The sequence below is a fragment of the Macaca thibetana genome, chromosome 3 (genome assembly GCF_024542745.1).
Source record: "Macaca thibetana thibetana isolate TM-01 chromosome 3, ASM2454274v1, whole genome shotgun sequence".
In the NCBI taxonomy this organism is placed as follows: Eukaryota; Metazoa; Chordata; class Mammalia; order Primates; family Cercopithecidae; genus Macaca; species Macaca thibetana.
In genome coordinates this window covers 71,997,478-72,012,758 of record NC_065580.1, presented here as the reverse complement: position 1 = coordinate 72,012,758, position 15,281 = coordinate 71,997,478, and the positions used below count along the sequence as shown (strand labels likewise).

At 39.5% G+C, this 15,281-nt stretch overlaps 1 protein-coding gene across 3 annotated transcripts in view; it reads left to right on the top strand.

Moving 5' to 3' along the window:
* The first annotated feature begins 404 nt into the window (after positions 1 to 404).
* FAM133B (family with sequence similarity 133 member B) overlaps positions 405 to 15,281 on the top strand; it is a 30,410-nt gene continuing 15,533 nt past the window's right edge. For all 3 annotated transcript variants that reach the window (XM_050785347.1, XM_050785349.1, XM_050785348.1), the window contains exons 1-7: positions 405 to 567; positions 9,901 to 9,998; positions 12,137 to 12,215; positions 13,142 to 13,216; positions 13,353 to 13,385; positions 13,816 to 13,878; positions 14,330 to 14,422. In XM_050785347.1, the coding sequence (XP_050641304.1) occupies positions 544 to 567; positions 9,901 to 9,998; positions 12,137 to 12,215; positions 13,142 to 13,216; positions 13,353 to 13,385; positions 13,816 to 13,878; positions 14,330 to 14,422 (465 nt within the window). In that variant the 5' untranslated portion in view covers positions 405 to 543. The remainder of the gene's footprint in view (positions 568 to 9,900; positions 9,999 to 12,136; positions 12,216 to 13,141; positions 13,217 to 13,352; positions 13,386 to 13,815; positions 13,879 to 14,329; positions 14,423 to 15,281) is intronic.

Here is a 15,281-nt window from a genome sequence, read left to right as displayed (position 1 = left end):
ACCAGCCTGGTCAACATGGTAAAACCCTGTCTCTACTAACAACACAAAAAATTTAGCCCAGCGTGTTGACGGCCGCCTGTAATCTCAGCTACTCGGGATGCTGAGGCAGGAAAATCGCTTGAACCCGGGAGGTGGAGGCTGCAGTGAGCCGAGATCGTGCCACTGCACTCCAGCCTGGTCGACTGAGCGAGACTCCGTCTCAAAAAAAAAAAAAAAGAATGGAAGAAAGCAAAACAATCCAAGGCCAAACTGAAGCGAGCTGCCTTGGTGGGACTCCGGTGCATAAGTGCAGGGTCGCCCGCTCTTGGGTGCCTAATAAACAACCGGACTCCCGCAGGCGCTCAGCCAACTGCAGCGATCGCTGGAGCCGGCTGTCCTCCACAGCGATAGGGGGCGCTGTAGTCAAGTGCGGCTGTCGAGTCCGCGTGGTGCCGCTCTCTGGGCGGAGTGGGGAGGCGGTAGGAGGACCTGTGGCGGTCCTGCTTCGGCAGTCTCTGCGGCCCGGTTTCCCTTGGCGTGCGACTGTGCGCTCAATCCAGCACCATGGGGAAGCGGGACAATCGGGTGGTGAGTACTCAGCGGGGAAAACAATAGGGCGATGCAGGGCCGGGCGGCAGGACAGCGAGACCCCTCGCTGTCCCGGCCGGGCCGGAGGGCAAGCGGCAGCCCTCGGATGTGGGGCCCGGAGACCCAGCACCCTCCGCCGATCCCAGATGCGCGTGCGCCGCGCACGCAGTTGGCGCTTTAGGGTCCCCAGCTCTCTCTTGCCCGCCCCTTTTCCTTCGCCTCGCCTCTCTTTCTGGCGCTGCTCCTTTGCACCCTTGCCTCCTGTACGCGGGCCCCCAGTGCCCACTTAGAACCGCGAGGGCTCGGGGAAATCCGCCTCTCCCGCCCCGCCATGTAACTCCGAAGCCTTAGGCCCTGGGAGGCGCCCGACTCACCCGCTCCTCGGTATCGGCCACCCCAGGTCCGCACTCCTCTGCAACTGCGCACCCCTCTGCAACTGCGCACCCCTCTGCAACTGCGCACCCCTCTCCAACTGCGCACCCAAGTGGGAGGGAGGCACAGAGGCCTCGACTGGTCCCGGAGGGCCAGCAGCGCGCCTGGTTTTAGCGACAAGCAGGCTCCCGTTTGAAAATGGGATGGCAGCATTGGCCTTCGTGTTTCCAGCGCCCTATAGGACCTGGCACCCATAGACACTGTGAAGGAATGAATGGCGTGAAAATAGTTGGCTTTCGAATCCAACACAAAACTGGAATGTCAGTTTTGTTCCGTCGGAAGTTGGGTGACCTAGAACAAGTTACTTTTCTTCTCTGTGCCTTAGTTTATTAAAGGGGATCATTATTATCTACAACCTTACAGAATAATTGAAACCACAAAAGGCAAGATGTGTGAGCGAGTACTGAGCATGAAAATTATTACTCTAGTAAATGAGATAAAAGAGATACATAAATAACTTATAGCAGAAAGAGTAGGAAGTGGTCCTTGACAGATATTAGAAATTCTAAAGGCATTCAGAAGAAAAGGTGCTTTTGAGAAGCGGAGATGGGAGGAAAGCATCCTAGATCGCTGGGGCGGGGGAGCTAAAAAACTCAGGTTATGAATCAGATTGAATGGGTGGTAAACATAATTAAATAGCAATAAGCTTAGGTTGCAGCCTGACAGTTACTGGGCTTGCCTGTGACAGAGTTTTAGCCAGAGTAGCAAAATGAGGAAAATGCACGTAAAACGAATGTGCTACGTTTCTTGAACTCGCTTTTTTATTCAACAATTATTTGCAAACTGGGTGTGTCTCGCGCCAAATCATTACATTTATGAAATGATGACACTTGCCATCAGTATTTGCCAGTTCTTGCATGGCTTTTATAAAGAAAAACCTGAGACTGGGTAATTTATAAAGAAAAGGGTTTAATTGGCTCACACAGTTCTATGGGCTGTACAGAAAGCTTAAGGGCATCTGCTTCTGGGGAGGCCTCAGGGAGCTGTTACTCATGGTGGAAGGCAAAGCAGGGACAGGCGTCTTACATGGCAGGAGCAGGACCAAGAGAGGGACAGACGGGGAGAGGGGCTACAGTTTTAAACAACCGCATCTCTTGAAAACTCTTATCTCTATACAGTGCAGCGGAGAGGGGGATGCTAAACCATTCATGAGACCTCCGCCCCCCCTGATCCAGTGACCTCCCACTAGGCCCCACCTCCAGCATTGGGGATTACAATTCGACATGAGATTTGGGCGGGGACACAGATCCAAACCGTTTCACCATCTTAAAAGCTTTGTAGTTCTGTATAGTCTTTATAATGGAAAACGTCTAGGAACCACTGTGGTAGTGAATCTTGATTACAAGATAGCGGGATGTTCTTTCTCCTGGCTGCAGGTGAGACTTGGTTGTGGTATCTTGATTGTTATGGCGTTGAAGTGATGTAGCATAACACCATTTCAGCATAGGAGCATCCTTAGGTGTTTGAATATTTAGGCTCTTTTAATACCCTTGGGCCTTGAATGTTTAGAGATCACCTGACCTTGGATGCAGTTTCATATACAGACCTAAAATGTTTCATATTACTGAAGAAACGTTTTGGTTTAAACATCCCTTTAAAGCATTTGAAAAACTTACCAAATTAGCTTCATTTACTAGAACATTTTGATAGCTCTGGGCTCTACTTACTGTTGGTATGCAGACATGGCACAGAGTATTCTGGTAACATTTTGTATGCACTTCAAAGATTGGGATTAAGAACAAGAAATTAAGAGGCAGAAGACATAGATTGTCTAATTCAGTCTCCTCATTGCATAGAGGAGGGGTAAGACTGTTTAAACTGGGACCAAAACTTCAGTCATCTGACACTCAGTTCTGTACGTCTTAACTCTTTTCTTTTTAAGACTTTGTTTTTGTTTTGTTTTTTTAAGCAGTTTTAGTTTTACAGCAATATTGAGAGGAAGGTACAAAGATAACCCGTTTACCTCCTGGCCCCACTCATGCATAGCCTCCCCATTGTGAACATCCTTCACCGGAGTGTACATTTGTTACAATTGATGAACTTATGTTGACATGTTACTATCATCCAGTCAGTAGTTTATATTAGTGCTGACTCAGTATTCATTCTCTATGGGCTTGGACGAATTTATTTATGTATTTATTTATTTATTTATTTTGAGACAGGGTCTCACTCTGTTGCCCAAGCTGGAGTGCAGTGTCGCCATCATGGGTCATTGCAGCTTCAACTTCCCAGGCTCAAGAGATACTCTTACGTCAGCCTCCCGAGTAGCTAGGACCACAGGTGCATGCCACCACACCTGGCTAATTTTTTGTCATTTTTTTGTAGAGATGGGGTTTCACCAGGCTGCCCAGGCTGGTCTCGAATTCCTGGCCTCAAGCAATCCTCCCGTCTTGGCCTCCAAAAGTGCTCGGATTACAGGAGTGCCACCACACGTGGCCAACAAATTTATAATGACATGCGTTCGCCAATATAGTATCATAAAGAGTAAAAATCCTCTGTTCTGCCTAGCCATTCCTCTATCACCCCTGCCCCCAAATGTGGCAACCACTGATCTTTTTACTGACTCCATAGTTTTGCCATAACACTTGATTTGGAGCAACAAAATGAATATTTGCCTCTGAAAATACTGGCATTTTTTGAGATTGTCTCAAAAACAGTTCCTGTTCTTTTTTGCATTGATGATACAATCATAGTTTTAAAGATGATAGGATTGCTTTCCAAAAAAAAACCCCAGTGAATTTCAGGTTGAACAGTTTTTTACATTTTTATTTTTAGAGCAGTTTTAGGTTCATAGCAAAATTGAACAGAAAGTACAGAGGGTTCCCATATACCTCCACACTTGTGCAGCTCCACCATTATCAACATTCACCAGCACCAGCAGGGGGGTACATTTGTTACATTTGATGAACCTACATTGACGCATCATCATCACCCCGAGACAGTAGTTTACATTAGGGTTCACTCTTGGTGTACATTCTTGAACAGTTTTTATCACTGAATGTTTTAATTCAGGACTTGTAATGGGCTCTTAAGTTCCTGATGGCCACCTTTTGTGCCTGTTGTTTTCCAAAGTGTTCTTCATGTTCTTTTCTGCTACTTTGAGCCCTCTAAAATAGATGTATCCTCTAGATAAAAATAGGTGATCAAATTGACAAATGAAATTCTGCACATTGTGTCTTTAGCCAGTTTTGCTGCGTTGCTCTTTTTGTACCTGCCCACATACATATCCCCTTGAGACCAATTTGCCATCCTGAGTTTCAGAAACAAATCATTTTCTGTTATCTAAACTCATGCAGCAGTTTGAAGCCACAGACAATTCTAGTTACATATGGATGTGAATGTTTGATTTACAAGGTCACAGTATTTATGATTAAGTGATAGTGAAATGTTTCAAGAAATTGCACAATCTCTGTATTTTAGTGAATGCTTTACCATGTCACCCACTTAATGTTAGGAGCATTATTTTTCACACTGATACAAAAATGAAAACTCTTGTACCTTTGTAAAAATAGTTACTTTTCTTGTTTTAAAAGCTTTCTGTTGTGCATAGTTTTAAAGAAAAGTATTGTTGCTTAATGAATAAGAGCAGACTATCAAGTGTTTTGCATGGAGCCTAGTACATAAGATGCACTTTAAAAAATATTGCTATTATAATTGAAATAAATAATGGAGATATTTGGAGTGTATTTAAGCAGACTGAGATAGTGTTTGGTCAAAAGCTTAAAAGTAAGCCTTATTCAGCAGTAGTTCATGTAAGTGTACCCGTAGTCCTAGCATGTGAATATATTACTTTACTATTATTTTCCTCTGAAAAGTAGGAATAGGTTGGTATGTACTTTGTAAAAGCAGTTTGATAGTACACAGTAAGACAGTAAAAATATTAATGTACTTTAAAGATACGTGCTAGATAACTTGAAGACTGTAAAACATGGTAAATGTTACGATTTTTTTTTCATTAGAATGAAAAATTGCCAGTGCATTATCTGTGAATTTTTATATAAGTACAGTTCAGTTCTCTGAGTCGGAATGGCAGTATTGTGGTTGGATTTTTGTCATTTTGTTTACCTTTATTATTACCATAATAATGTTTATGCAGTTACCTTTTTTGTTTTATAAAGGTAATCATTATTTAAAATTTTTTTCTCCAGTATGAATGAATATGGATGTTTTCCTTTATATTTTGGTGCACGTGCAGCCTAATTTTTAAATTTTTAGTTATTTATTAAAATAATTCTTTTATTTTGGCAACTTGCCTTTGCTTTTCACTTGAGAAATCTTAAATATCTTATCAGGAACTATGGATCTACTTCATTCATTTTAGCAGCTACATAATATTTCATAGGGAGCATACTTTAATATATTTAGCGAATCCCAGTTTGATAGCTATTTGGGTGTTTTCAGTGTTTGCTGTTTTAGTAATTTAGACCTGAATATCCTTGATATGTATATATTTGCACTCTTTAGAAATGAACAGTTTTTACAATTCTAACCTAAAATATTTTGCCATTAGGTACTGCCAAAATTATGACATGATACCAAGGAAATTAGAATGTGATCAATATTGTTAAAAACAAAAACCTGAAACCAGTTAAATTTAACAAAGGTCATTTGAGCAAGAAAAAGATTCTAGAACTGGAGGAAGATGTTCTACATCCTGGTGACCTATATTTGCAACAGGAAATGACATACAGAGATTCCCTGATTGGTGCAGTTCTGAGTTTGCCTTATTTGGGCATAATTTGGCAACCTTCTATTTGGGATTGGTTGAGGGGTGGGCTCCTGTGATTGGCTGAGACTCAGTTGATTGGTTAAGAGGGCATACTCTTAGATTAGGCTAGAACTTATTTGTACATCACGCCAGGTTGCACTTCACCATATACAGAGGGTTTTTGCTTTGTTTTGTTTTTTCAGTAGAGACAAGGTTGGTCTCTCCTGAGCTCAAGCTCCTCCCACCTCACCCTCCCAAAGTGCTAGATTACAGGTGTGAGCCAGTGCACCTGGCCTTTTGGGCCACATTTTATTACCCAAGTAGGAGGACACTTTGAGCCGAACTTAACTGTGTTGAACAGTACAAATAATACTCCTGTTTTACAAACAGTGAACTAAGCTGCACATGGTACTTGCGTTCATTGTCTTCATTTCTGCCTTCATAGGTTGTCATACTTCCACACCAACTAATCGAAATGCTTAGCAAAAGCAGTTGAATGAAATCTTTGAGGGTGGCCGGGCACGGTGGCTCAAGCCTGTAATCCCAGCACTTTGGGAGGCCGAGACGGGCGGATCACGAGGTCAGGAGATCGAGACCATCCTGGCTAATATGGTGAAACCCCGTCTCTACTAAAAATACAAAAAAACTAGCCGGGCGAGGTGGTGGGCGCCTGTAGTCCCAGCTACTCGGGAGGCTGAGGCAGGAGAATGGCGTAAACCCGGGAGGCGGAGCTTGCAGTGAGCTGAGATCCGGCCACTGCACTCCAGCCTGGGCGACAAAGCGAGACTCCGTCTCAAAAAAAAAAAAAAAAAGAAATCTTTGAGGGTATAACATTTTATACAAAAAAAAATAATAACAATATGCCTCTGTCTTTAACATTGCATTTGATATCCACATCTTGCCCTGATTCTGTAAACATTCATGACATTAGGGGCTCTAGCATTTGTTCCTGCTTATAGAAAAGTATGTCAAAGATTTGTCTTTTTCATTCCAAGTAATTAGGCTGTGTCAGTTGAATGGTAAGGGTTCTCAGTATGTGTTGTTTATGCTGGTTTTATATTGTTTACTCTGACAGAGAAATCTGGAAGTATATAACTTTTATCTGTTATAAAGGTAGGAAAGAAATGATGGTCATTTTCATAGATTTTGTTAAATGCAACAAATATATTGTTTCCTTTCACTTATTTTGGATTATTACAAGGTATAATACCTTCAGCCAACCTTTAGGATAGTCATTTTCAATCAAAAATCTTTTTATTTAAAAAGTAGGTGAGTTTCATAAATGTCTGTTGACTGGGCATGGTGGCTCACACCTGTTGTCCTAGCTACTCAGGAGGCCGAGGTAGGGGGATTTTTCGAAGCTGCAGTGAGCTATGATCACACCACTCACCACTGTACTCCAGCCTGGGCAAAAGAACAAGACCCTGTCTTTCTTTCTTTCTTTCTTTCTTTTTTTTTTTTTTTTTTTTTTTTTGAGAGAGAGTTTCACTCTTTCGTCCAGGCTAGAGTGAAGTGGCACAGTCTCAACTCAGTGCAACCTCTACCTCCTGGGTTCCAGTGATTTTCCTGCCTCAGCCTCCTGAGTAGCCAAGATTATAGGCAGCTGCCACCACACTTGGCTAATTTTTGTGTTTTTAGTAGAGATAGGGTTTCGCCACGTTGGCCAGGCTGGTCTCAAACTCCTGACTTCAGGTGATACACCCGCCCCGGCCTCCCAAAGTGCTAGGATTACAGGTGTGAGCCACCGCGCCTGGCCGACCCTGTCTATTAAAAAAAATGATAATAGTAATAAATAAAATTTTTACTGACTTAAATTTGGAAAAACTAAATATAAGAGGTAGAGAATGAATTAAAGACCAGACTGTATATCGGTAGTTTTAACAAAACATCGCTTTGCTAGACACTGTCAATAACAAAGAAACCTTTTGCTTTGTTTTGCCTCAATATATTTTTGAAAAAAATCTCTAAAATATTTTTCTGCTGTAGTAAGTGTAGTAGACAGCATGATTTAAATTTTTGCAGATGTTGGCCGGGCGCGGTGGCTCAAGCCTGTAATCCCAGCACTTTGGGAGGCCGAGACGGGCGGATCACGACGTCAGGAGTTCGAGACCATCCTGGCTAACACGGTGAAACCCCGTCTCTACTAAAAAATACAAAAAACTAGCCGGGCGAGGTGGTGGGCGCCTGTAGTCCCAGCTACTCGGGAGGCTGAGGCAGGAGAATGGCGTAAAAACCCGGGAGGCGGAGCTTGCAGTGAGCTGAGATCCGGCCACTGCACTCCAGCCTGGGCGACACAGCAAGACTCCGTCTCAAAAAAAAAAAAAAAAAAAATTTTTGCAGATGTTTTAATTGAGCTAAAATGTGTATAACAAAATTTACCATTTTAACTGTTTCTAAGTGTATAGTTTAGTGACATTCAGTACATTCATACTGTTGTGCAACCATCATCACTATCCATTTTCATCATCCCAAACAAGAATCTCTGTATCCATTAAACAGTAAACTCCCAAATTCCTCTTCTCCCCAGACCCTGGTTAACCTCCATTCTACTTTCTTTTCTAGGTATCAAATATAAATGGAATCATGTATTTGTTCCTTTGTGTTTTTCTTGTTTTATTTCATTTAGCATATTTTCAAGGCTGATCCAGGTTGTTTATAGTATGTGTCAGAATTGCATTCTTTTTTAAGGCTGAATAATATTCCATTGTATGTATATACCACAGTTTTGTTTATCCATTTGTCCATGGATGGACATTTGCATCGTTTCCACATTTCAAGTTTTGTGAATCCTGCCGTTGTGAGCATTTGTGTACAAGTATCTGTTTAGTCCCTTCTTTGAATTCTTTTGGGTGTATACCTAGAAGTGTTATATAGGATCATGTGGTAGTTCTATGTTTAACTTTTTGAGGAACCACTAAACTGTCTTCCACAGTGGCCACACCGTTTTACATTCCCACCAGCAATGTGAAAGGGTTCCAGTTTCTCTGCATCCTTGCTAACCCTTGCAATTTTCTGTTTGATAGTAGCCATCCTAATGGGTATAGAATGGCATCTCTTTGTGGTTTCAATTTACATTTCCCTAATGACTAGTGATACTGAACATTTTTTATGTGTTTATTGGCCATTTACTGTATACCTTCTTTAGAGAAATACCTATTCAAGTCTTCTGCCCATTTTTTAATTACTCTGGGGTTTTTTTGTTGTTGTTAAGTTGTAGGAGCTTGTTTTACATTCTGGATATTAATCTCTTACTAGATTTATGATTTACAAATATTTTCTCTCATTCTGTGAATTGTCTTTTCACTCTTACCAGTGTCCTTTGATGCACAAACTTTTACATTTTGATGTTCTGTTTATTTTTTTGTTGCATGTATATAATTTTTGATGTTAACTATTTGTGAATAAAATTGTCATCAGCATGACGTAGTAGTTCCTGGGAGACAAAATGTAGTTGAATAAACAATGAATTTAGAGTTCGATCTTATTTAACTTCTTTGGAATTGAATTGAATTGAATTGAATTGAATTTATTTTATTTTATTTTTATTTTTTATTTTGAGAGGGAGTCTCGCTGTGTCGCCCAGGCTGGAGTGCAGTGGCACAATCTCAGCTCACCGCAACCTCCACCTCCTGGGTTCAAGTGATTCTCCTGTCTCAGCCTCCTGAGTAGCTAGGATTACAGGCGTGAGCCACCACACCTAATTTTTGTATTTTTAGTAGAGACAGGGTGTCACCATGTCAGCCAGGCTGGTCTTGAACTCCTGACCTCAGGTGTTCCACCTGCCTCAGCCTCCCAAAGTGCTGGGATTACAGGCATAAGCCATTGCACCCAGTCCGGAATTGAGTTTCTTAATTTTCTAGTGAACATATTGGTATCACCCTCACAGGATTACTGGGCTTTAGGAGAAAGAGCTGTAAAGCCATCAGTAGGTCAGAGGTATCTATTATTTCATCAAATCTCTTGTAAAACACACACACACACATTTTCTCCCAAACTTTAATATTATCTCTCAAACTTTTAAGGCTTAAAAGAGGGTTAAATTAATTTCTTTAGAATGAAAAGTTGGTTAGTCAGATTCCATATACTTAGCTGGATATAGTATGTATTTATAGTAAAGATTATTTGATGAGTAAGTGAACTTTTGCATGTTTAATGGTTGCTTTAATGGAATTAATTGTTGTTCTTTCCCCAAGGCCTATATGAACCCAATAGCAATGGCGAGATCAAGGGGTCCAGTCCAGTCTTCAGGGCCAACAATACAAGATTATCTGAATCGACCAAGGCCTACCTGGTATTTGTGAAACACTTTACCTATTTATAAGCTTTTTATCAACTTTTTAAAGTTTATTCTTAAGACTTTAATTGATTTTATTGATTGCCAAGCAATTACCAGATGAATAATTTTTTTTAAGTAGCATTTGATATATGCTTTCTTTTGAATGTGTGAAACACATGCATGTACAATTACAAAGCAAACATTTGAGAACCCACTACCTAGTATGGCCAAAGCACTGCCAGGTAGCTTTTTCATACCAGTCTCTTCACTGTCCCATAAAAGATCTTAACCTTGCAGTGGTCAAAGCTATTTAGTGAGTTTAAGTAGTCTTGTCCTTTACTGAGGTGTAACCAGGTATCAGGAAGAATAATATTCAGCTTTGTTTCTAGTTTTATCTGCCAACTTTTCAATGAATTAGAAAAACTTACTGATTTTTTTAAATAAAGCATCAGAGTATGGGCTGTATTATTCTTTAGTATGTCTTCCTTATTAATACCATACTCCTGAGACAACATGTGACACAGGCTTTAGAGCTGTTAACTTCAGAATCCCAAGTGCGCCTAAAAACTGGGCAACTGGTTGAAAAGTATGCTTATGTATAATAGGGAATCCTTCCTTTGAGTTAAATAGGAAGTAAGGATTGTTTACCAGTGGGTGTGAGTGCCATTGTTAACCACTGCAGCATACCAGAAAATGCATTATCCCAAAACAAAGTATGTTTTAATGGGGAGAGGGAATGAATTTTTCAAGGGGAAATGTCCAAGTAAATATATTACATGTGTATCACAGATCATCAAGACAGCCCTCAGGTCGAGTAACTCGTAGGGACTCACTGGAGTTTCAGCAGATAGTCGTACTCATGGTAAGATGTATTACTGTGAAAGGCTACCAAGCACAATCAGCAAAAGGAAAAGGCACTTGGAACAAAGTTTGTCTAAGTCCTGGAGCAGGCTTTGAAGGGTCCTCTCCTAGTGGGATCACATGAGAGGCACTTAATTCCCGTAGTAAGGAGTTGTGATAATACATATGAGATATTGGCAACCAATTGAAGCTTATTAGAGACTCAGTGCCCAGGGTTTTTATTGAGGCTGATCGGTCTCTGCCTGTCATGTACCAAAATTCCAGATTCCAGGGCTGGGCATGGTTGCTCATGCCTATAGTTTCAGCACTTTGGGAAGGCGAGGCAGGAGGATCGCTTGAGGCCAGGAGTTTGAGATTAGCCTGGGCAACATAGCAAGATGCTGTCTGTACAAAATATATATATATACACCATATATATATATATATATATACATGTATTTTTTTTTTTAATTGGCTGGATGTGGTAGTACATGCCTGTAGTCTTAGTTACTTGGGATATTGAGGCGGAAGGATTGCTTGAGGCCAGGAGTTGAAGATTACAGTGAACTATGATCACACCACTGCATTCTAGCCTGGGTGACAGAGCAAGGCCTTGTCTCTTTAAAAAAAAAAAAAAAAAGTCCAGATTCCCGGAAGGAAAACAGGTATTTAGCTTGAACTACATTGTTTGTACAAACGGTTTAGGCACAATGATCTGCTCTAACCAGAGAATAGCATGAATCCTCCAAATTCAGGTTCCCAGATGCGCCTCTAGGGCCAGTCTTTTAAGTACATCTTTCCAAGAATAAGCAATCAGGCGAGCTGTATTAACTCTTCTCTGCACAGCATGTTAGCTACCTTATTAAATGGGTCATATATAGAATACAGTAGTTCAGTCAGATAGATTTTAGGGCATCCTAACACTGAAAACTACCAGGTTTATGACTTTAGGTGGATTTCTTACCTTCTCCAAGCTTCGGTTTCTTTATCTGTAAAATGAGGATCCATACCTTTTCCCACAGGGTTGTTGTGAGGATTAAATGAAAATGTATTTTAAATAGTGCCTGTTGTAAATGCTTAGATGTTTGGTGTATTCTCTCTTATAATCCATATTTAGAAAAGGAGTGATTAGTGTTATCTGATAGGCTTTATTATGGTAACTTATTTTTATAGATGCGAACAAAGAAATACCAACATTGAATAGCGGTCTATTAGAATATTTAAAAGAGTTTATGAAATTTTTTTGTCTTATTTGTAAGCATTTATCTAATTTGAATTGCTTGAAATTTTATTTTTTCGTTCTGTTTTTTAAGGGAAGAAGTAAAAGAGCAACTAGAAAAGAAAAAGAAAGGCTCCAAGGCTTTGGCTGAATTTGAAGAAAAAATGAATGAGGTTTGTAAAAAGTACCTGTTAAAAAAAAGACTAATTTGGCCAGTTATGGTGGCTCACACCTATAATTCCAGCACTTTGGGAGGCCAAAACGGGAGGCCAGGAGTTCAAGACGAACCTGGGCAACAAAGTAAGACCGCCCCCACCTCACCGCCTTTTCTCCATTAAAAAAAAAAAAAAAATACCCTAAGTATTTGGGTGTAGCTCTCTCAGTTAAAGAGGTTCTGTATTTTAGAAGTGTTACTGTTATAGTGAATACAAGTTTATATTTATGTGGATGCTTTAAAAAATAGAGAATAATCATCTTGTAATATAAGTCATCTAAGACTTGGATAACTTGGATTCCAAGTTAGGGTTGAGCAGTCCTCCCACTTCAGCCTCCCGAGTAGCCGGGACCACAGTTGCAGGCCACTATGCCCAGCTAATTTTTTTTATTTTTAATAGAGACAAGGTCTCACTATGTTGCCCAGGCTGGTCTCCAACTTCTGAGCTCAAGCGATCTTCCCGCCTTAGCCTCCCAAAGTACTATGATTACAGGTGTGAGCCATTATACCCAGTCTGTTTGCTTGTTTTGATTACAAACATGTATATATAACGTATCAATCACAGTAGTGATTAATTCAACTTTTACAGACTAGACGGAGAATCTAGCCATCTTTGTTGAAAAGAGACCTCAGCTTCAGTAATAATACCTGCTCCTCAATAATACAGAACCACTATCCCTTAATATGCTCTTTGAAAAGAGCTGGTAGAAGGTCCTTTGGTGATAGGGTCAAGGATTGGCACCTGTGTTTCTTTTACTGTAATTAGAAGCTGAGATGGGTGAGAGGTATTAAAGGATGGAGGGAAGGAAGCAGTGGCTGTCTCTGTATATTAGGTGTATTAGAAACGATAGATAGCCTCTGATCGTGTTTATAACCTTTTTGCAGAACTGGAAGAAAGAACTGGAAAAACACAGGGAGAAATTATTAAGTGGAAGTGAGAGCTCATCCAAAAAAAGACAGGTAACACCACTTTTAGTTTATCGCTATTCTTAATCTCATAGTTGGATTTTCATAATAATGCTGTATACTACTGTTAATAGATGCATTTGGAAACTCACATCAGCTTATTTAGACTTGTACTTTTGTTTCCATTTAGAGAAAGAAAAAAGAAAAGAAGAAATCTGGTAGGGTGAGCAAAAGTTTTCCATTTTTCTAAATGTTACAATTAAGAGCCAACAAAACAAGTAAGAATGATTTGTTTAACTTGTATGCTAAAGGTAACTTAAACTCTAGATGAGTCAAGGAACTTAGAGGTTCTTTGATTGTGAAGAGTGGTTTTGTTCTGTCACTGATACAAAAAAAGGTGCCAACCACCTTATAACCTAGTAAATTTTCTGTTGCTATTTAAAGAGAAAGATTGGTGACCATGGCCACATGTGTTAAGTTGTTGAGCTTTTGTACAGGGAACAAGTGTGACATTTTATATTTTCATATTTATGACATGAATATGGCATCTGTTTCTCAGACACTAGATTGATTTCACTAAGTATTTGAGAGACTTTGTAAAAGAAAAAAATTCTCGCGTCTCACAAGCTTTAATTGTTTTGTGCTTGGTCAAGTATTCATCTTCTTCTTCATCAAGCTCTGATTCTTCCAGCAGTTCTTCTGATTCCGAAGATGAGGTAAGGTTTGCTTATAATGGTTCATGAAATAATATCTCTTAATTTCTTTAATGTCAAGTGGAAACCCATTGTGAAATATCTGTTAGAAATGTTGACTTCCAGGTTTTGATTTAATTATCCATAACTTAGAGGACTAACATGAATGAGCGGTAACTAGAAACTTAACTATTGGTATATAATATATTTTTTAGATTTTAAAATTTGTTTTGTTGACTTAAAACTATTAGTAGAAAAAAATTTAAAAAATCAAGTGCTATTTGACTAGATGCTAGGCATTACATGTGATTCAAATCACTTGATCTTTATAACAGGAAAGTGATGTATTAAGAAAAAAGTATAGAAACTGATCCTTTCATTAAATTTTGTTCACTGATAAAAGTTTTATATTAATAAATGTGTAAATTAGATTTTTGAGACAGAAAGCAAATGTTTCTAAAAATATTTCATGTAGGATAAGAAACAAGGAAAACGGAGAAAGAAAAAGAAGAACCGTTCACATAAATCTTCTGAAAGCTCCATGTCAGAAACTGAATCAGACAGTAAGGTAAATTATTCAAATTATTAATATATTGGATACAAAGACATTTAATTTTTTCTTCCTACCTTAAGTTGCTCTCAATTTAAAAATAAGATAGTCTGATATTTGTACTTTGATGTTCTGTGCCGCTTAATTGATGTACTTGATAATATCTTGCATGTGACATTTAATAATTTTTCAAATGCTTTCATATATATATCTCCATGTCTCCACATTTCCGTGGCCACTGACATTATTGTCCTTGTTTTCATAAAGCCAAGTTAGAGTTCAGATAAAAAGCATTGGCTTTAAATGATACAGCTGAATTAGAATTAAAAGTTGAATCTTTATCTTCTAAAATCTGGTCCAGTGTCCTTTCTACTATACTATACCTAAATTTATTCTGTACTAACCAGAATTATCAGACACACAGTTGGCTTTCAAACATAAAGGGTCAGAAAAAAGTTAAAAAGTTCTCAAAAAAAAGTGTTGATTCCTGAGCCCTGTCTCCGGAGTCTGATACAGTATCTGATTACAGTTGGAAACCTACATCTGTAACAGATGGCTTGTGTGATTCTGATACCGGGGTGTGTATGGACCAGTTTGACAAACACTATACTAGAGTCTCAGGAAACCAAAGCAGCTGTCTGCATTTATAACAGATAGCTGCTTGCCCCTGTGAGAGATCTTCTGGCAAAATACCTGGCATCTAGAAAGTACTCAGTAAATGTTGGTTTTCTCTTTGTATTTTAAAGCAGAAGAGTCAGTCTCATGATAATGATGGCTAACATTTATTGAGTGCCTACTATGTGTTAGGCACAATTCTAAGCACTTAATTTATTAACTCATTTAATCTCAACAACTTTAGAAAGTAATTTGGTAATCT